Here is a 21,212-nt window from a genome sequence, read left to right on the forward strand (position 1 = left end):
GTAAAAGCATAAGAGGTAAAAAAAAAAAAAAAAAGTATGAGCATGGGAGGGAGTAAACCACAAGTAGTGCAGTACTACTGGAGTGTCAAGTACACAAAAGACATGGTGTAAATGAGGCCGGGCAGATGGACAAACTGAGGCACCCAGATTTTTAGCCTGGAGTACCATTAAATGTCATAGGTCCACTACATGGAGGATAAACTGGAAAAGGGACATTAATGAACACAGAGGCCAGTGCAAAAGACTGAAGAATAATCTAGATAAAAGGTGATAAGGATCTGAATTAAAGCTGTCCTAGTGGGGCAGGAAGGAGGTTTAAGAAGTAGAATATATAGACAGGATTTAAAAACTAAATGAGGATTATGAAGGAAGGTGTAATCTGGATGTATCTGTGGTTTCTGAACAGGGCAAAGGGACAGATGATGTTAAGTGTCACCTCATTAGAGACACTGCTGAGGTAAAGAAGATCTCAAGAGGATACAGTTTGAGCAGTGGATGACTGATATTTCACTGATAAATGGGCCTAGGGTCTTGAAGAAAGGCTGGAAATAAAGGCACAGGTTTGTAAATCATGATGGTGTGCAAGGTAGATACAATAAGACTGTATGGAATAAAACTGTTCACCTAAAATATTGTGAGATGCTTCAGCTAATTCTGTTTCCTTCTAAATAGTGTTTTAAAATAAGGGGTTAAAAGAAAAATTATACTATAGACAACAAACAGATGGTTACCAGAGGGGAGGTGAGTGGAGGGATGGGTGAAATAGGTAAAAGGAATTAAGAGTACACTTATCTTGATGAACACCGTGTAACACAGAATTGTTGAACCACTATACTGTACACCTGAAACTAATATAACACTGTATGTTATCTATATTGGAATTAAAATTTTTTTAAAAAGGCAAGTTACAGGTTAATAAACTACTAAAAGGCCTGCTTTTCCCTCTCCCAATCCCCCTGCCTGTGTTCCCTCTCTTGCTGTCTCTCTCTGTCAAATAAATAAATAAAATCTTAAAGAAAAAAAGAAAAGAAACTACTAGAAGACCATAAATTACTTATTTTACACAAATGGCAAGGAATCATTTATATGCAAGGAGAGATAATTTATTAAATGGTACATTCACATTCTGAAAATGTTAATGTAGTCTTAAAAGGGATTGTTTACTGAACTGAATTCTATGAACATTTACCGAGTTCTTACTCTGTATAAAGCATTATACTTGGGGCTAGGCAATCAAGAATATAAATATAAACAATATTGGTATTCACAATATAGTTGGAGAGAACCACACACAGATACATAAACTATAATAATAGTCAGACTATAAATTCTATCATGGAAATAGCCAAGTTTTAATTATTCAGTAATGATGACAACTTTTACTTTTTTGCCATTGTGAGGTTGTCACTTCACTACTTGTAAAATATTTGAAGATTTAGGTCAGGAATAAGAAAAGCTTAAATTCTGCTACTTCTCTTATTTGTTTCAAGATTTTATTTTTAAGTAATCTCTATACCACCCAACATGAGGCTCAAACTCACAACCCTGAGATCAAGAGTTGCATGCTATACTGATTAAGCCAGCCAAGTGCCCCTCTGCTACTTCTTAAAAATCTAAGCAAAAAGCATGGTCTAGAAGGGTACTGAAAGTAGAAGTCAAAATACATTTGGGAATTACGCGTTAGAAGTGCCAAGCTATCATTCATTCTCCTCCCCAACTACAATGGAGGATAACATTAATCTTATCTCCATCTGAATGAACCCATTACCTTCCCAAAGAGAAAACAATACCTCTTAGTTTCCCCAATCCTGGGGAACAAACTCATTACTAGAAGTCTTTTTTTTTTTTTTTTAAGATTTATTTTATGTATTCGAGAGAAAGAGACAGAGGGAGAGGGCACATGAGTTCTAGTTCAGGGGTAGGGGAGGGCGGCAGAGTGAGAGGATCTCAAGCAGACTCTGCACTAAGCATGCAGCTCAATGTGGGGCTGGATCTCATGACCCTGAGATCATGACCTGAGCCAAAATCTAGGGTAAGACGTTTAACCGACTGAGTCACCAAGGTGCTACCTCATACTAGAAGTCTTATGATAAATAAGAGAAAACACACTATATCATAGCATACACATTATAGATTACCACTCCTATCAATAAGCACTACCTATATTTCTAAAACGGTAAAGATCAAAAATTGCTGAGACTTAATACATGTTTCATCAAGACTGTCAACTCTCCACTTGAGACAACATCCTGACAACATAACCCCTAAGGAATGTTAACACAAAAAGTACAAATCAGAATTAAACAGAAGTTTATCTCCTTATGAACCACTTAGGTATTTTAAAAAGATTTCTATCACAGTATTCAGAAGGTCAACCCTCTATAGTTTTGAAAACTGATGAGGCAAATGCCAAGCTGATGTTAAATCCTTTCACATATTTTCTGTTTTAATCTCATCAAGTATTATTGCCTCATCACTTCTATCATATTTGGGCAACCTAGATGTAAGAGCTCAAGATTTACATTTTGAAAGAAAGAACAAAGAAAGGAAGAAAGGGAGGGAAGGAGGAGGGAGGAGAAAAAAGATTTTAGAATTAGGGAACAAAGTTTCTCTTCTCATGGCAATACAAAATTATATAGATCTTAAAATACTTTGTCCATTCCCTGCAGGCAAGTGATTAGAGCAAAAGTAATTTTCCTAATTAGATGCTTTAAAGATTTTTAATCTAATGTTGTTTATAAAAATAGCACTTTCTCCAAACAAAATTTAAAAGGTATAGATCTCTGTTTCTAATATTAAATACCTTTGAATACTTACAGCCTTACATCCAATCATTTACTGGAGGAAAAAAAAAAAAAAACTACAGAGATTAGAACTAAAAGTAGTATAATTAAAAATTTATTATAAATGGTTCAGCCACTCTGGAAGAAACAGTATGTTGATTCCTCTTCCTCAATTTATTAAACATATGTGCCATATAGTCCAGCAATTCTATTTCTGAGTATATACCCTAAAACTGAAAACAGGAACTCGAATATGTATCTGTACATCGGTGTTCCCAGCAGCATTACTCATGACAGCAAAAAAGGTGCAAATGACCCAACTGTCCATAGATGGATAAATGGATAAATAAAATGTGGTCCTATCCATACAACAGAATATTATTCAGCTTTGAAAAAGAATGAGATACTGATACATGCTACAACATGGGTGGACCTTGGAAACATTATGCTGAATGAAATAATCACTGTAGGAATCCACTTACATGAAGTACCTAGAGTAGCCAAATTCATAGAGACCAAGTAGAATGGTGACTGCCAGAGGCTAAAAGAAGGGATGAGGGAGTTAATGGTTAATTGGTACAGTTTCAGTTTGGGAAGATGAAAAAGTTCTGAAGGATAGTAGGGATGGCTGCAACAATATAAATGAACTTAACGTCATGAAACTGTACATTTTAAAAAGGTTAAAATGACAAAATTTGTTATGTATATTTTACCACAATGAAAATTTGTAACATTTTTTAAAAAGATTTATTTATTTATTTGACAGAGAGAGAGACAGCCAGAGAGGGAACACAAGCAACAGAGTGGGAGAGGGAGAAGCAGGCTTCCTACTGAGCAAGGAGCCCGGTGCTCCATTCCAGGACCCTGGGATCACAACACAAGCCAAAGGCAGAAACTGAAGGACCGAGTCACCGGGCGCCCCAATAAGCATTTTTTTTTTTTTAAAGATTTTATTTATTTATTTGACAGACAGAGATCACAAGCAGGCAGAGAGTCAGGCAGAGAGAGAGGAAGGGAAGCAGGCTCCCTGCAGAGCAGAGAGCCCGATGCGGGGCTCGATCCCAGGACCCTGGGATCATGACCCGAGCCGAAGGCAGAGGCTTTAACCCACTGAGCCACCCAGGTGCCCCACCAATAAGCATTTTTTATTGCTAAATGTAAAATCAACCATTTTAGCATTTAACAAACTTTTTCCCTTTTAAAGTTCCATGGCTTTTGACTAACCTGAAAACTCCAGCCCATTTCTTAAGAAGTGTTTCATTGTATTGATCTCTTATTTCAAATAAAAGGTCAAAAAGTCGGTTCACTGGAAAACCATAACCCTAAAACACAACAAAGTGATAAACAAGTCAAATAAATACATATACTCAGTAAAGAAGTGTTGGGAATACTGAAGAATTGTTTGAAAGTGATCACTGTATCATATTGTATGTCATTCTACCAGCACAAAAAGAAGGAATCTTTTTTACTTTCTACTAGGTTGCATTAGGGTAAAAAAGAATCTAGAAAGAGTTTTATGAAGCTGGAATAATTTTTCTATTTCTTCTTTCTTTTCAGTCTGGATTATACTGTTAATCTTAAAAAGTATTAGAAGTCAAGCCTGAGGAAAAGTTCAGGTTTAGTGATCTACATAATGGTATCTTGGAAAGTGATCCCTAAAAAGGATAAAAGAAAACAAGGGAATATATTTTGTCTGAAACAGGCTGGCTTCCTTTTGCACCTTCGGTTTAAGATCGACTTCACTGTATAGGGGAAAAATACACCTTTTCATCGAACATACACTCTCCCAAACTTTATTCCTTCCCAACTCGAAAGTCACTGAAATTTTACCCATTTTCAGGACCAAAGATTTCTGCTGTATCAGAGTTTTCCCTTCTTTCCCTTCAAGGTTTCCCCCTTCCTTATTTTTGATCCTACTCCTGCAGGAACTGCTCCATGGACTATCTATTCACTATTATCTTTAACTTCCACTAGTTCCTTTCTCTTTGCTAAATAAATATGCTAATTACCTACCATCCTTAAACCAAGAAAAGTAATAAAAAAACAAAAAAGCCCTTCCTCAATCTGCTGTGCCCTGCCAGATGCCTCCTTTTGTTACTCTCTTCATAGACAAACCTACTACAATCTAACTGCGACTCCTATTCCTTTAAAATTGCTCTCAACAATGTCACAGATTACCTCCTAAATATAGAAGGCAATGATGTCTCATTCTACATTACCTCTCTTGAAACTCATCTGCTTTGAATTCTATAACACTACTCTCTCTCTTTGTTCTCCTCTTGTCATCCTTCCAGTTGCCCTTTTTCTTCTATCTCCACCCTTGGATTTTTCTTCTAGGTCTCTAGCATAACCTGACGTCTACTGACTTCAAACATATTTTCTCTGATTATTCTGAATCTACATCTCTAGTTATGCCTCTGGAAGTTCCAAATATTTAATTCCAATACCTGTGAGACATCTCCAATCAGTTTGCTACAAGCATGCTAAAGTTAATTTATCTCTTCCCTTTCCAACTAAACAAAATGCTTTTCTTATTTCCTATCTTCCTTTCCTATTTTCTTATTTCCTATCTGTGTTAATAGTTCTACCATCAATCCAATCTATCGGGAAAGAAACCTGAAAAACATCTAAACCCCACACACAAACATACCTAATCATTCACCAAATTCTTTTGATTTTACCTCCTTCACAAATCTCAAATCTATCGTTGCTCTCTATGACTTATTTTTTTCCAGAAGTATTCCCAGGGCCACTACTCTATTTCGGTCATTCACAACTCTTGCCTCAACTGAAGTTCCAACCATCTGTTTCTTTCAACTCAATCTATTGCCAAGACTCTCTAAATTATCATTTAAAGTATAAATATGATCATGCCATTCCTCTGGTTAAAAATTACCAAAGATTTATTAAAGTCCCACAATTCTTGCCATAATTTGGATCAAACTAAAGTCCCACAATTCTTGCCATAATTTGGATCAGTTTCATTACCACTATTTGCCCTTCTTTGCTCACACACATCTACTATAGTTTCTATCACAAACTACTTGACCAATCTCATGCTCATCACACTAACCCTGTATCTATAGTTTATACATGCTGTTTTATTTTCTCTGCCATTCATGCCCCTTTCTTGATATGTACCTGCTGAATTTATCTTTTAAAATCCAACTCACCTTTTAACTTTCTACAGACTTTCCCAACTCCTGGAATCAGTTAGACATTCTATCTTCTGCGAGGTCAAAGCTTTTTAATATAATGCTATACTAATATGTCTTATACATCTTGTTTACAACTAAACTGTAAATTTTTTGAAGGATTTTTATATCTCACTGTCTTACTGGTTTTTATATCTCCATCGTTTTACACATCATCTAGCTACTAGTACATGGTGGGTACTCAAAAAATGTTAGTGAATGAAATCATAAACGTTTACTTCTGATTTACTGAACAGGCAATAAATAGGCAAAAAAAAGGCAAAAAATATGCTAGTGTTACTTTTTAATGTTATTTAGTCAGCTTTAAGTAACAAAATGAAATATGAAAAGAAAATTTTCCTTAGGGTGGCAAAGTGCCAATTTTAAATACTAATTATCATGCAGTATTCTTTAATTTTTATGAAAGACCCTCCCCAATTCTTTAATTAAAAGGTATAACTTGAGGGGTGCCTGGGTGGCTCAGTCATTTAAGCGTCCCAACTCTTAATTTTGGCTCAGGTCATGATCTCAGGGTCATCAGGCTCCGTGCTAGGCGTGGAGCCTGCTGGAGATTCTCTCTCCCTCTGCCCCTCCCCACCTCTCTGTCTTACAAAGAAAACCAATAACAACAACAAAAAAGTGTAACTTGAAAAGTCAGCATTTATTAACTATGTATAATAAAACCCACCTAATATTCAGCCTGTCAATTTTCAGTGGAATGAAAATACTGCAGGACTGCTGAATAAGTAATAAGGACTCGTTTGTTTTCCTCAATCTTATTTCAAAGAAGTAAAGATTAGAAAGGTACACTTACAAGGACTTATACATCCATTACTATTACTTTCTAATGCCTCTATTACCTGAATATTGTCTATTACTCTTCTCCAATTCTCTAGAGATCCTTGGAACCACAGCACGTATTCTACCTTCAGTCGTACTCAAAGTGCCAGTTCAGAACAGTTCATTATGGTTTACAAATGGGAGCTTGTACCAGAATATAAATCAATGCAGCTAACTTATACTGAGGAAATCTTGCTACAAAATAAATGCCAGTTGATCTAAACTTTGTACTTAGTGATGTAGTGGATTTACATTCTGACAGAAGCTCCTTTTTGCTCTGGATCCATAACAGTTTCTGGACTAGTAACCCTTTCCAGACCACTGGTATCCCTACCATGCTTTGAGTAGTAATGCTTTGAGTCATTAAGGATAGCAAAACACCCCCTCACGTTATTTAGAGATAGGCCTAAAAAAATTAGGGTAGTCTCCAATAAAACTTACCAAAAGGTTTTTTTTTGCCTAGAAATCAGTATTACAGATATATTTGTCACAAAATTTATGAAAACAAAAAATCCACATTATCCCAGTATTACAGTATAAGGCAGAGAAATTAATAAAGATATGAGACAATAAAATAATTTACTGAAGGAGTATGAGGAATTTTTTAGGTTTAAGAATAAAGTAGGCAACTATTATTCTAGGATGAAAAGAATCTTGTGATGAAGCAAGTAGTTTCAATTAGCATTTCCCAAAGTATATTATATGAAGCTCTAGATCTGTAAGATGTCACATGGGGGGGAAAAAAGACCCAAGGATCAAATATATCAGGAAAATGCTGCATAAACTCCTTCCTTTTGGAATCATATGGTATAAATTTGCTCTGAGAAAGACTTTTAGTAGAGAAATCTGTTTTACTTCACTTATTTCCCAGATGTTTTAGAACACAGAACTCTTTTTAAAGTAACATCTATTATCACACTTTGGAAAATGTTAACCTATATTTCACAAAATGTTCTTCCAACCATAAAAATCCCAAAAGTTTAAACATGAAAACAAAATGCAACAATTCTTGACCATCCATTATCAAGAAAAAGGGACAAGCTTAAAATTTATTCAATTTTAACCTTATTTTTAAAAAGAAAAAAAGCAAGACACAAAGAAGTAAAGTGATTTGCTCAGTCATAGTACACCTGAAATTAGGAAGGAAATGAGTGGATACAGCTTTCAAACTGTGTGTTTTCATATTTGTTATTACACTTAAACAATCCCAAAAACTAGGAACAAAACCATTTTCATGAGGAGCTAAAGCTTAGGAAACCTATAAATATACAATTAGTCAATAGAAGAGGTACAAACTCAGGGTCTTGTGTGACTCCCAGAGCCCACGCTAAGGCAGAACTTGCATTTTCTCGTTTCTAGTTCAAAGTTCTTTCCACTATACTGTGAACTTTTTTTTTTACTACAAAAACAATTTATCCAGACAAAAACTTTATTCTAACTGAATGACCAATATTTTATTTATTTTTTAAAGATTTTATTTATTTATTTATTTATTTGATAGAGACACAGCAAGAGAGGGAACACAAGCAGGGGGAGTAGGAGAGGGAGAAGCAGGCTTCTCACTGAGCAAGGAGCCCAGAGTGGGGCTCGATCCCAGGACCCTGGGATCATGACCTGAGCTGAAGGCAGACACTTAACGACTGAGCCACCCAGGTGCCCCAAATGACCAATATTTCATTTATTTATTTTTTTAATTTAAAGATTTTATTTATTTATTTGACAGACAGAGATCACAAGTAGGCAGAGAGGCAGGCAGAGAGAGAGGAAGAGAAGCAGGCTCCCGCCAAGCAGAGAGCCCGATGCGGGGCTTGATCCCAGGACCCCGGGATCACAACCTAAGCCGAAGGCAGAGGCTTTAACCTACTGAGCCACCCAGGCACCCCCAAATGACCAATATTTTAAAAGATGGTAATATTTCCTGAACTCTGTCCAAACTTCATAATCAGGAAGCTGGGGAAAATGAAAAGTCTTGGGTAGCAGGGAATACCAATACATAAGCAAATATTTGGTTACTACTAATTTATTACCATTAATCCATAATAAAAATAAATAAGCATGTTCTGTATTTTGTATACCTTTAAGTGGTCAAAATAGAGATTAAATGAATGTTAGATTATCACCCACCTGCAAAGTATCTGCAAATATTACAATGAGATTCTTCAGCTCCAGCACAAGATCAGGATCAGTACAATAAGACTGGGGGAGAGAGGTAAAGGGATGGAAATACAAAGAAACAAATATAAACCAGTCATTTGGTTAAAAACAAATAAAACCTGAAAATAATTCCTTTAGTATGCCAGACTTCCAATAAATTTAAAATCTTGGTTATTAGTTAGATCCATGGCTGGTTTCATCTATTCAGTAAAAATTCTTAGAGAAAGACCATAACATAATGCACCTGAAGTATCTATATTATATGAAAAGAAATTTTCCTAAAATTTGCATGCACCAACCTCTGGTCAAAGCAATGATGCTTATATTTCTAAAAGTGTCCAGATTTTAAGGAACTAGTTATATTTAAACTACTTATATTTAAACTGAAAAATGGTTTATATATAGACCACATATTTTTACTTTTCTATTATTTTTCTATTATTATTTTTACTCTCTTATAAAAGAGATATAACATATTACTTTTTCCAATATAAGAATGACAACTGAAGTATTTTCTTAATAATTCACCAAAAGAAACTAATTAGCTTCAAAGGGGTAATGAAACTCATTCTGTCCCCTTAACAGCGTTTAATAAAATTTTGTGTGATATGTTGCATTTAATACCTTATGACTTTGTATTTGATGTCATATAATTAATAGGAAGCATACTATAATTTTACGTATTCAGAGCTGGTCTGAATGTAAACCATAATAATAATATTTTGTTCCTTACTAATATGTTAGAAAAAGTTACAGTTCACTGTATAAAGAATCTATAATCCTATAAATAGAAATCTAAATATTACATAAGCTAATAATCATTTAAAATATTTTCAAGCTGTATTCTCAATAATAAAATTATAAATAATAATTATAAAATTTTAAGTATGTGGAGATTTTCCTGATGAACTACTAAAACTGTCTTAAGAAAAAGTCTATAATAAGCGATTATTAATTTCAACAGTCTCTATAAATAAAAAACACTAACATACTACTTCCACAGAAGGTATTATTATGCAAATATTTAGTAATTTTACTTTCATTCATAAAAAAACCTCTCAATACATAAAGGTTCATTATTTCAAATGAGTTCAAATTTTGACAATTGCGTATTTTTAAGAAATGTATAATTGTATTACTGCAAACAAATTAGAAACATCGAAGAACAAGTTCAACTGAGTTTTAATGGTGGAGTTTATTTTGAAAACAAAGAATTTGGGATGATAATTAAAAACTCTTTCTTCACGGTGCTTTTCAGTGATCTAATGAAGAGGTCAGTTGAGACTAATGAGACCAGCTTAATTCTTCATTTTCTATAATGCTGGACTAAAAGTGCTTTGGGAAGCCCCGGTCAGTTGCAAAATCACAGCCCAGTATTACCAAATAAAAGCCTAACATTACTACTTCTAAATTTGAGCTGTTACCAAAAATGCAGAATGTTGGAGGTATGGTTTTCTTCTGACATTATACATTTCAAAAGTTCTTAAAGTAAATGAATTAAAAATTTAGTAACATAATTTGTCTGACTTACTGAATGAGCTCTAAGGACAGCAATTATCTTTGAGAGGGCCATGTTCCAAAGTTCTTCAGTGTATGCCCTGGTTACTAATCCTTGGGTCACATGTAAAATGTGATCTTCCACCACAAAGAACCTAAAAACAGCAATTACCAACATAACATGTGTTAAAAAAAAAAAAAATTAAAGCCCAAATAGAAAACAAGCAGTTCTGACATTTAACATAATATAAAAATAATAGTCATTTCCATATTAGATACATACCCTACAATTTGAGTGAAATATCTTCTATAGCCATCAACTGTTTCATGCTTCAAATGAAAAATAAAAATCGATTTAAACCAATAAATACTGGTAACATAAAAGTAAGTTCCAAGTCACTACAACATTTATTAACAAATATTTAGAGAGTCTACTACACATTGCACACATTTTTTAAAGCACCAGAGATACACTAGTGAAAGCCAAAAAGTTCTTACCCTCATGGAACTTATATTCAAAAGGAGACAGACAATAAACAAGTTAAGTAAATATGATTTCAGAACCCTCTTCTCAGCAAGCTAGTTCAAGTCATCATAATTTCTCACTTGTGCTGTTACATCATTCTCCTACCCAGTCTCCCCAGCTTTCGGGCTTGCTCCCTACAGTCTATTCTCCAGACAACTGTCAGAATGATACTTTTCAAAGAGTAATCAGATCATCGTATCTTCTGCTAAAAACCTTCGAATGACTTTATATCTGATTCATAATAAAAGTCAAACTCCTTAAAAATGATCCATAATTGCCTGATTATAATTTTAACAAAAGGCATATAGGAAAATATTTGATTATTTGAATTTCATTCTTAGAAGTTTGTTACATGAAATATTTCATTATTTTAATTAAGTTCAAATGTTATATTTTGTATATTTCATAAGTACGATCAAAATTTTCAAACATTTGGGGTGCCTGGGTGGCTCAATGGGTTAAAGCCTCTGCCTTCAGCTCAGGTCAAGAACCCGGGGTCCTGGGATCAAGCCCCACATCCGGCTCTCTGCTTGGCAGGGAGCCTGCTTCCTCCTCTCTCTGCCTGCCTCTCTGCCTACTTGTGATCTCTGTCTGTCAAATAAATAAATAAAATCTTAAAAAAAATTTTTTTTCAAACATCTGGGGTTTTTTCAGGCTGTAGGAAAACAAGTGTTTTTACCTTTTAGCTTTAAAATACTATGATGGGGGCACCTGGGTGGCTCAGTGGGTTAAAGCCTCTGCCTTCGGCTCAGGTCATGATTCCAGATCCTGGGATTGAGCCCCCCCCCCCCGCGCCCCCCCCCCCGCCCCCGCATCGGGCTCTCTGCTCAGCAGGGAGCCTGCTTCCCCCCTCCCCCCGCCTGCCTCTCTGCCTACTTGTGATCTCTCTGTCAAACAAATAAATAAAAATCTTTAAAAAATAAAATAAAATAAAATACTATGATCAGACAGAAAGTTTACATGACACCAGATGTGTGACATTTCCTGACACTTGTTTTATAATACGCATATAGTCACATTTTATAATGTCCCATGTGTGCTTGAAAAGAAGATGTTTCTACAGTTGATGAAACAGGCTTCTACATGTTCCATTAGATCAAGTCTATTATTAAGCATGTTGTTTATTCTTATTGATATTCTACCTATTTGGTTTATTACATACTGAGACATGCTTAAAAATCCACTATGGATTTTCTACTTAACCTTTCAGTTGTGCCAATCTGGCATTATACATTTTGAGTCAATGTTATCAAGTGCTTATTGGTTTCAATTATCATTTTTTATCAACTCTAAGACATGAATTTTTTTTATCATTCTAAATCTTTTTATATGATATGAAAGTATATACTCTGCTTCTACTCTTTAACTGGTTATTCCAGAAATTATATTATGCATACTTAGGTAATCAAACTCTAAAATCAATCAATATTTTTACTCTTCTGGACAATTCAGAAAATTGTAGCATAGTTTCATTTCATTAACTCCCACCTCGTGTTTATGCTTTTGTTGTGTATTTTAATTCTATCTTGTTTTAAAGTCCATAATATTTTATTAACATTATTTTCTATAGTTGACATAGATTCACCCACATATTTATACTTTATTTGTTATTCATTCCTTCTAGCATCTCATATCTTCCATTTGGCATCACCTTCCTTTTTCCTGAAGTAGGTTCTTTAGAACTTCCTTAGTAAGGGTGCCTCAGTGGCCAACTCTCCTCTTCTTTGTCTGAAAATGTCTATCTTTGCCTTTGTTTCACTGGATATAGAATCCTAGATTAAAAGTTATTTCCCTTTGGCATTTAAAATATTCCATTGTTTTCATTTCTTGTGGGTAAAAACCTAGGAGCAAGACTGCTGAATTGTGTGATAAGTGTATGCTTAACATTATAACAAACTGCCAAACAATTTTCCAAATTGGCAGCATAATTTTTATACCACGAGAAGTGTATGAGAGTTCCAGTTGCTCCACATCTCACCAGTACTTGCAATTATCAATCTTTAATTTTAGTCATTCTAGTAGGTATGTAGTGGTATCTCATTGTGGCTTTAATTTGTATTTTTCTGATGAAAAATGATATTGAAATCTTTTCATGTGTTTATTTTTCATCTGTGTATCTAGTAAAATACCTACTTGGATCTTTTATCCATTAGTTTGTCTTTAATTATTTAGTCAACAAATTCTTTATATATTCTGAATACAAGCCCTTTGTTAGATAGGAGTTTTGCAAATATTTTCTCCCCATGTGTATCTTGTTTTTTCACTTTGTTGACAATGCCTTCTGAAGAGTAGTTTTTCATTTCAATGTTCAATTTGAATTTCTTTCTCTTACAGTTCATGCTTTATATATCTCACCTAAGAAAATACTGCCTACCCCAAGGTCAAAAAACCTTTGTTTTTTCTAAAAGTTTCATAATTTTAGCTCTTGCATTTCGGTCCATGATCCATTTCTTGAATTTCTGAGATAAAAGTCAATACTCTTTTTTTGCATATGGATAATTTAATTATCTTGTAGTCAAAAGACATACTTTATATTATTTCAAGTCTTTTATATTTGTTGAGATTTATTTTATAGCTCAGAATATGATCTATCTTAGTAAACCTTCTATGTGTATCTGAAAGGCCTGTGTATTCTACTATTTGGGGTGGAATATTCAATAAATGTCAATTAGCTCAAGTTAGCAGATACTATTTTTCAGGTCTTCTATTTTCTATCTTTGTGTTCTGCAATTTCACTGTAAGGTCTCCCAGAGTGTTTTTCTTTTTATTTAACCTATCTGGGATTCCTTGGGCTTAACTGTCTTAAGTTTCTATTTCCTATCCATATTGGAAAATTCTCTGCCATTATGCCCTCAAATACTCCTCTGTCCCACTTATTCTATACTCTCTTTCTATAACTCCAATTAGATATGTTAGACTTTCTCTCTATATCCCCTGTTTCTCTTCTGTGTTTTTATCCTCTTGTCTCTCTGTGAGGCTCTCTAAATAATTTCTTCAGATCAACTAAGAGAACTCACCAATTGCTAAACCTATTCATAAAATTTTTAATTTTGATTAATATATCTTTAATTTTAGGGATTCTACTTCATTTTTCTTCCTTTTGGTCACTCCTTACAGTTTCCTGTTCCCTATTTATACCAGCAAGCTTGTCTTTTATTTCTTTAAATATAATAAATAGAGTTATATTAAATGGCTAATAATTCAAATACTGAAAGTCTCTTGGGATTTATTTCTGTTGCCATATTTTTAATGATTCGCACTTGTTTGATAATTACTTTTTACTGTGACTTGTTAATCTTCCTTGAAACTATGACATGTAAGTTCAGAGATCTGCATTTTCTTCTATTAGGCAACAACAGCATGGAAAAACTTCAAGATTTTATTTATTTATTTATTTGTCAGAGAGAGTGAGCACAGGCAGACAGAGTGGCAGGCAGAGGCAGAGGGAGAAGCAGGCTCCCTGCTGAGCAAGGAGCCCGATGTGGGACTCGTTCCCAGGATGCTGGGATCATGACCTGAGCCAAAGGCAGCCGCCCAACCAACTGAGCCACCCAGGCGTCCCAGCATGGAAAAACTTCAAACTGAATTTTCAACTTGAGTTTTTTTAACTATCCAAATAGAATGAATTTGCATTGCAAACACATGTGAGAAAGGGCTTGTTACGTATTCTCAGAGATCTTTTTCCCCTTGTTCCTTCAGCACCAACATTTAAGATAGGCAATTTCCTTTTAACGTTTAGCAGAAAGAACAGACAGTTTTTGCTAGATTTTTTTTTATAATATTGTATCCATTTATTTACTTATTTTAAGTAATCTTTACATCCAACCAGGGGCTCAAACTCATGACTCTAAGATCAAGAGTTGCATGCTCTCCTGGCTGAGTCAGCCAGGTGCCCTGAGGAGTTTTTGATCTCTAGGTAATCCTAATAATGACGCCCTAATTCTTTGGAGTCTCTACTTTCTAAAGGAGACAACCTCTTATCAGCTACCTTGGGTGGCTCTAGGCTTTAGGCCTCTGTATTCCTCAAAATTCATGCTTTCCAGTTCAGCAGATGCCCCCAAGATAAAAGCCACAATAAGTGCCTCATTAAACTTATCTGGATTTCTTTTTCTTTTTTTTTTTTTTTAAGATTTTATTTATTTATTTTGACAGAGAGAGAGAGCACAAGCAGAGCGAGTGGCAGGCAGGAGGAGAGGGAGAAGAAGGCTTCCTGCAGAGCAGGGAACATAATGTGGGGCACGATTCCAGGACCCTGGGATCATGACCCAAGACAAAGTCTCGCTTAACTGACTGAGCCACCGAGGTGTCTCAAACCTATCTGGATTTCTACCTTCATTTAGGTTTTCCTGTTTTGTTTTATAGTTGGATATACTGAAGTATAAGTTACATACAATAAAACTCACTTTTTCGTGCACTGTTTCTACAAGTTTTCACCAACACATCTTGTCAGATAATTATCACCATAACCAACATGTAGAACAATTCCATATTCACTTAATTTTTGTCCTGGCTATATGTTTCCACCAAATCCTTGGTGCACTTAAAAATAATTTTAAAACTTTAAAAATGTTTTATCCAGCATCTTTGTTTTTTTACTGGAACAATTAATCAAAGTAATAGTCTACCACATTGTCAGAAATGAATTAACACTCCCTGATACTTTATATATCTACTTGTTTATCTATTTATTCACTGCCTATTTGTTTACTATCTATCTTAACTAATAGAATGTAAGCTCCTGAGAGAAGGAACTTACCTGTTTTGTTCACTGCTGCACCCTTAGCACTTAACCAATTACTGGAAATGGTAGGTATTCAATAAATATTCGTTGTTGAATGAAAAGTGAGAGATACATGCTCTGAAGAAATTAAAGCAGGGTAAGAGGCAAAAAGTGACAACACAACCAATTCAAAATTTTCACATACTTACCATATTTGACTGTGGTTGCAATACGAGTCTTGCTTGTTTCTTTCTTTGTTTTCGGTAATAATTTTCAAATGTTTCTTCATCGCCCTAAAGTAACATCAGCAGAGTAATGAAACACACACACACTACAGAACAGATAACTTCTTTTTTTTTAATTAATTAATTTATTTGAGAGAGAGAGAGCATGAGTTGGGGGAGGAACAGGGGGAGTGGGAGAGACAGAATCTCCAGCAGACTCCCCACTGAGTGGGAAGCATGATGCATGACCCTGAGTCATGACCTGAGACAAAATCAAGAGTCAGACACTTAAGCCACCCAGGCACCCAAACAAATAACTTCTTTACCTCTAGGAGTCATTTTAAATTTTCTAACAAATGGAATACACACACTGAAATGGTTCTTGCATATTTCAATGGAAACTGCATCATTTATATCATATCCTTCCACGTTATCAGATTCTAGTTCTTTTCATTGTCTTTGACCTATTTTGTATCTATGTTTAGGTAATTGATAAATAAATAGTATTTTGTCTGTTAATGACTTTAATTGATTTCCTCCCCTCTCTAAAAAAATAGTTTTATCTCCATTTGCAATTCCTCTCAACATTCCTTTACTCCATATAATTTTTCCTGTTATTGGACTTTTTCTGTGAACAGATTATAACATCTCCTTGGTTCTCTTATATGGAAGTAATAAAGAAATTCTTCAACATGTGCAAACAAAACAAAAACACTGAAATGGTATTTATACTGAATGTCAAGAATAAGTTTTTGGCTTTATAGTTCAAAAACAGTAACCTTGTTTGTTATTATGACAATTATGAACACTAACTGTAAATTCAAGCAATTTTATAGTTACCCAACTTATCACTAAGGTTTACTAGATTTCTGACTGACCAACTCAAAATAGAGCTGTCATTGAGAGAACTAAATGAAGAAATTAGCTGTCACGCCTAAACTTCTGAACATGTTAAGACCCTACATGATCTGGAACCTTCCTCTATCTCCTGCTTCATCTCAGTATATTCAACATATCATTTTCTTTTTATTTCCAGGCTTTCATACAAGATTTTCTTGAAATGTGCTTCCCAGTTCTCTTTTTCTGTGCATGACTTTTATTCACCCTCTAGGACTCACTACAGATGTTACTTCTTTTAGAAGCCTTCCTCAACTGCCTGAGGCTTATCATCTGTGTTATCCCATAGCAACCTGCATATCCATATCATTGCACTTATCACACTGTGCTGTAACTTCTTAATTAGTAGTCTATCATACAGCTGTCTAACAGCACTATCTGTGATAATGAACATTTTCTGTATCTGCATTATCTTATATGATAGCCACTAGAAAGATGTGGCTAATAGTAAGTATTGAGATCCTGAATTTTAATTTTCTTTTATTTTAGTTAATTTACATTTAAACAGTTGCAGGGGCTCCTGGGTGGCTCAGTTGGTTAAGTATCTGCCTTCGGCTCAGGTCGTGATCCCAGGGTCCTTGGATGGAGCTCTGCATCAGAGTCCCTGCTCCAAAGGAAGCTGGCTTCTCCCTCTGCCCCCTCTCTCTGTCTCTCACAAATGAATAAAAAATCTTTTAAGATTTTATTTATTTATTTGACAGAGAGAGATCACAAGTAGATCACAAGAACAGCAAGCAGAGAGAGGGGGAAACAGGCTGCCTGCTGAGCAGAGAGCCCAATTCGGGGCTCGATCTCAGGACCCTGAGATCATGACCTGAGCCTTCGATCATGACCTGAGCTGAAGGCAGAGGCTTAACCCTCTGAGCCACCCAGGCGCCCCATAAAAAATCTTTTTAAAAAAATTTAGAAAGTTGCATACAGGTAGTAGTTACCATATTGGATGACAGAGATCTATCTTTATCACTCTAAGTATGTTAGAACATGGTCCTGTCCAACTAGTTCACTACTGTATTCTTATCACTTAGCACAATGTTTGGCACGTGGAAGGCAATCAATTATTATTTCTTGAATGAATGAATGAATGAATGACTAAACAAGTAAATGAATGACTATATAACCATTTCTTCTGTCTTCCTCTCTGCTTAAAAGGAGAATCCATCCAGAATGAGAAGAAAAGGCTGGGAACCCATTCACCTACTCAAGGCTCCAAAAGAGAATCTAAGGGGGAAAAGTCAAAACTCTTATTTTCACCGAAAAAAATTTTTTTCTGATAACTTTCTTTAATATTTAAGTAGTTATCAACAAAATGACTTTTCTTAGTGCCATAAAAAATAAACTTATAATGCAGAAAATAAGTTTAGGTAACCCTCAGGGCAATTCTTCCAGTATTTTTGTACTCAAACAATTAAAAGAATTAAAAAAACAAAACAAAACACGCGGTCCCTAAACATGTTACACAGTTTTATTTTGGTAACTAAATTTTTTTCACAATGAGTTTAAATTGATGTAAAGGATATAATTTCAAGTATTATAAATAAAACTATTATATCCTCATTTAAAATATCCAATAGTTACCCACATTTAAAAAACATATGAATACACTTTCTTTCACATTCAGAAAGTTTATAGTTTTCTTTTTTTTGTTTTTTTTAAAGTAGGCCCCATACCAAGTGTGGAGCCTGATGTGAGACTTGAACTGACAAGCCTGAGATCAAGACCTGGGATGAGATCAAGAGTTGGACACTTAATCAACTAAGCCACCCAGGTATCACTCCTTTTTCTTTTTCTTTCTTTTTTAATTTTTAAAGATTTACTCATTTGAGAGAGACAGAGAGAAAATAAGCAGGGGGAGAGGGAGAAGCAGATTCCCTGCTGAGTGGGGAAGCCCAATGTGGGGATCAACCCCAGAACCCTGGGATCATGACCTGAGCCAAAGGCAGACATTTAACCAACTGAGCCACCCAGGCATTCTTTTTTTCTTTTTTAACTTATACTCCAGACTACTACTCTTACAGGTTTTGTTGTTTTTTTTTTTTTTTCAAATCTAGTATGCTATTTTTTAATACAATATTTATGTTTTTAAATAAACTCTATCCCATATTGTAGGGCTCAAACTCATAACCTCAAGAATAAGAGTCACATGCTCTATGGACTGAGCCAGACAGGTATTCTTCTAACACTACAGTTTCTTTTCTTTTTTTTTTTTTTTAAGATTTTATTTATTTATTTCACAGACAGAGATAGGCAGAGAGGCAGGCAGAGAGAGGGAAGCAGGCTCCCTGCTGAGCAGAGGGCCCAATGCAGGGCTCGATCCCAAGACCCTGGGATCATGACCCGAGCTAAAGGCAGAGGCTTTAAGCCACTGAGCCACCCAGGTGCCCCTAACACTATATTTTCTAATGTAATACATTTTTGTTTTTATTTTATCTCTAAGGGCATAAATTAAACATTATGGTAGTTTTTTCCTTCTAGGTTGAATATCATTAAATTAGTACATAACTGATCAATACAATCTAAATATTAATATTATAGATAATTAATATAACCAAAAGTAAAGTTTTATTGGAAACGAATATTTTAATATGATGAATGGGATTTTTGGGGGGGAACTAACAACATACTTTTTATTTTTCTTTATTTACTTATTTATTTTTTAAGACTATTTATTTATTTAAGAGAGACACAAAAAGGGTACAAGCAGGAAGAGGGGCAGAGGAAGAGGAACAAGCAGATTCCCCACTGTTCAGAGAACCCAACTAGGAGCTTTATCCCAGGACCCCAAGTTCATGATTTGAGCCAAAGTCAGACACTGAACTGAATGAGCCACCCAGGCATCTCAGCAACACACTTTTTAGTTAAAGATTCTGAGCTGCAGATTTAGTGTGTATAATTTACCGATAAATGCCCATCCTAAAACCTAATTAGTAAAGCCAGTCCTCACAATCAAACTATTAAGTCAATTGTATTTACTATCCCTCAGAAAAAGTATAAGTTCATGTTTCAATTCAAATAAATATATTAATATGCATTGCAGAATATATTATGAAAACAACTGAGAAATAAATTATAAAATTATGAAAGTCATCAAGATTAAGATTATTTATATCCAATGTGATTGTTTTATCCATTCATGTACCTTAAAAACAAGATAACAAATCACTTCTCCATACTTAAGTGCTGTTTCTCATTACTTAACTTATTTAACAACGCAGTGTAACATGCAGACAGAATACAAAAAGAGGAGTATGATAAAAACAATAAAATATACCTTTAGTAAATGTGTGGACATATATAAAACTTCAGCGTTAAATTTTGGAAATAATAAAACCAAGTATAAAAGTCAGGAATAAAACATGAATTTTGTTAGAGATGGTGATCATGCTGGAACTAATCAGTCTGGCAGACAGTTTTCATTTTATTTTAATACGAAGTCAAAAATATCACACATGTAACTGGACTTCCACTTATGACACAATTTGGCAAAACAGCTTTTAACAGTTTTTCTGAATCACAACTTATATGAAAGAATGGTTTAGTCAATGTAACTTCAAAATTTTGGCAGCCCCAGAAAATACTCCAGTTATGTTTAAAAGATTCCACTTCACTAAATCATATTATTTCGGATGTTTAAAGTTTTTTTTTTTTTAACAGAAAATGACACATCATAAGGATGAGTATTAAGATTAGCCAAAAGCACTGTTTATATTTAAACACAGAGGACACAGTTTTGCATTCAAATTTTCCTATGTTCTCACTTCTGTACTCTCATAATACACCCTCTTAAAAGCACTATGTTCATTGTCAACAGCTGGGGAACAAAAGAGATCAGGACCTTAAATGAAAACTGTCATTGCTTCCACCTATGTCATTACTACCTACCCTGAAATATAGTGTTTCTAACATGGTTTATCCTTTCCTGCACAAGAAAAGAAAGAAACCCTTATGTGTATACTCCTAATGTGTACATTCTTAATGTGTATATTAATTAATCATTAAAGGAGACTTCTCCTTTATTTGGCAACTTGTAAGTTTTTACACATCAAGACAATGCACGATGGTAGTAGCAATGAAGAATAAGTATTTCTTTTATGAAGTTAAGCACAGTAGCCCCAAGATGACCCCCAAGATATCTTGTATTGTCCCATCCCACATTCTACCAGGGTTGATCTATGTGACCAGCAGGATGTAGCAGAAGTAAAGGTAGGGCGCCTGAGTGGCTTATTAGGTTAAGTGCCTGACTTGGTTTCAGCTCAGGTCACAATCTCAGAGTTGAGAGATCAAGCCCTGATTGGTCTCTGTGCTCATTGGGGAGTCTGCTTCTCTCCCTCTGCTCCTCTCCCCATTCGTGCTCTCTCTAATAAAATAAACAAATAAAAT

The 21,212-nt window shown here is 34.8% G+C and overlaps 1 protein-coding gene across 2 annotated transcripts in view; it reads right to left on the bottom strand.

The window, feature by feature from the left end:
- The window catches only part of EXOC6 (exocyst complex component 6), a 216,956-nt gene that overhangs the window by 115,359 nt on the left and 80,385 nt on the right, over positions 1-21,212 (bottom strand). Inside the window, exons 9-13 of one of the 2 annotated variants that reach the window (XM_080823309.1) lie at positions 15,924-16,007; positions 10,752-10,798; positions 10,503-10,623; positions 8,942-9,013; positions 4,008-4,105 (exon numbers count right to left, since the gene is read on the bottom strand). In XM_080823309.1, coding sequence (XP_080679435.1) covers positions 4,008-4,105; positions 8,942-9,013; positions 10,503-10,623; positions 10,752-10,798; positions 15,924-16,007 — 422 coding nt within the window. The remainder of the gene's footprint in view (positions 1-4,007; positions 4,106-8,941; positions 9,014-10,502; positions 10,624-10,751; positions 10,799-15,923; positions 16,008-21,212) is intronic. The other variant, XM_080823310.1, reaches the window with a different exon arrangement.

Source organism: Martes martes (assembly GCF_963455335.1).
Source record: "Martes martes genome assembly, chromosome: 14".
Lineage (NCBI taxonomy): Eukaryota > Metazoa > Chordata > Mammalia > Carnivora > Mustelidae > Martes > Martes martes.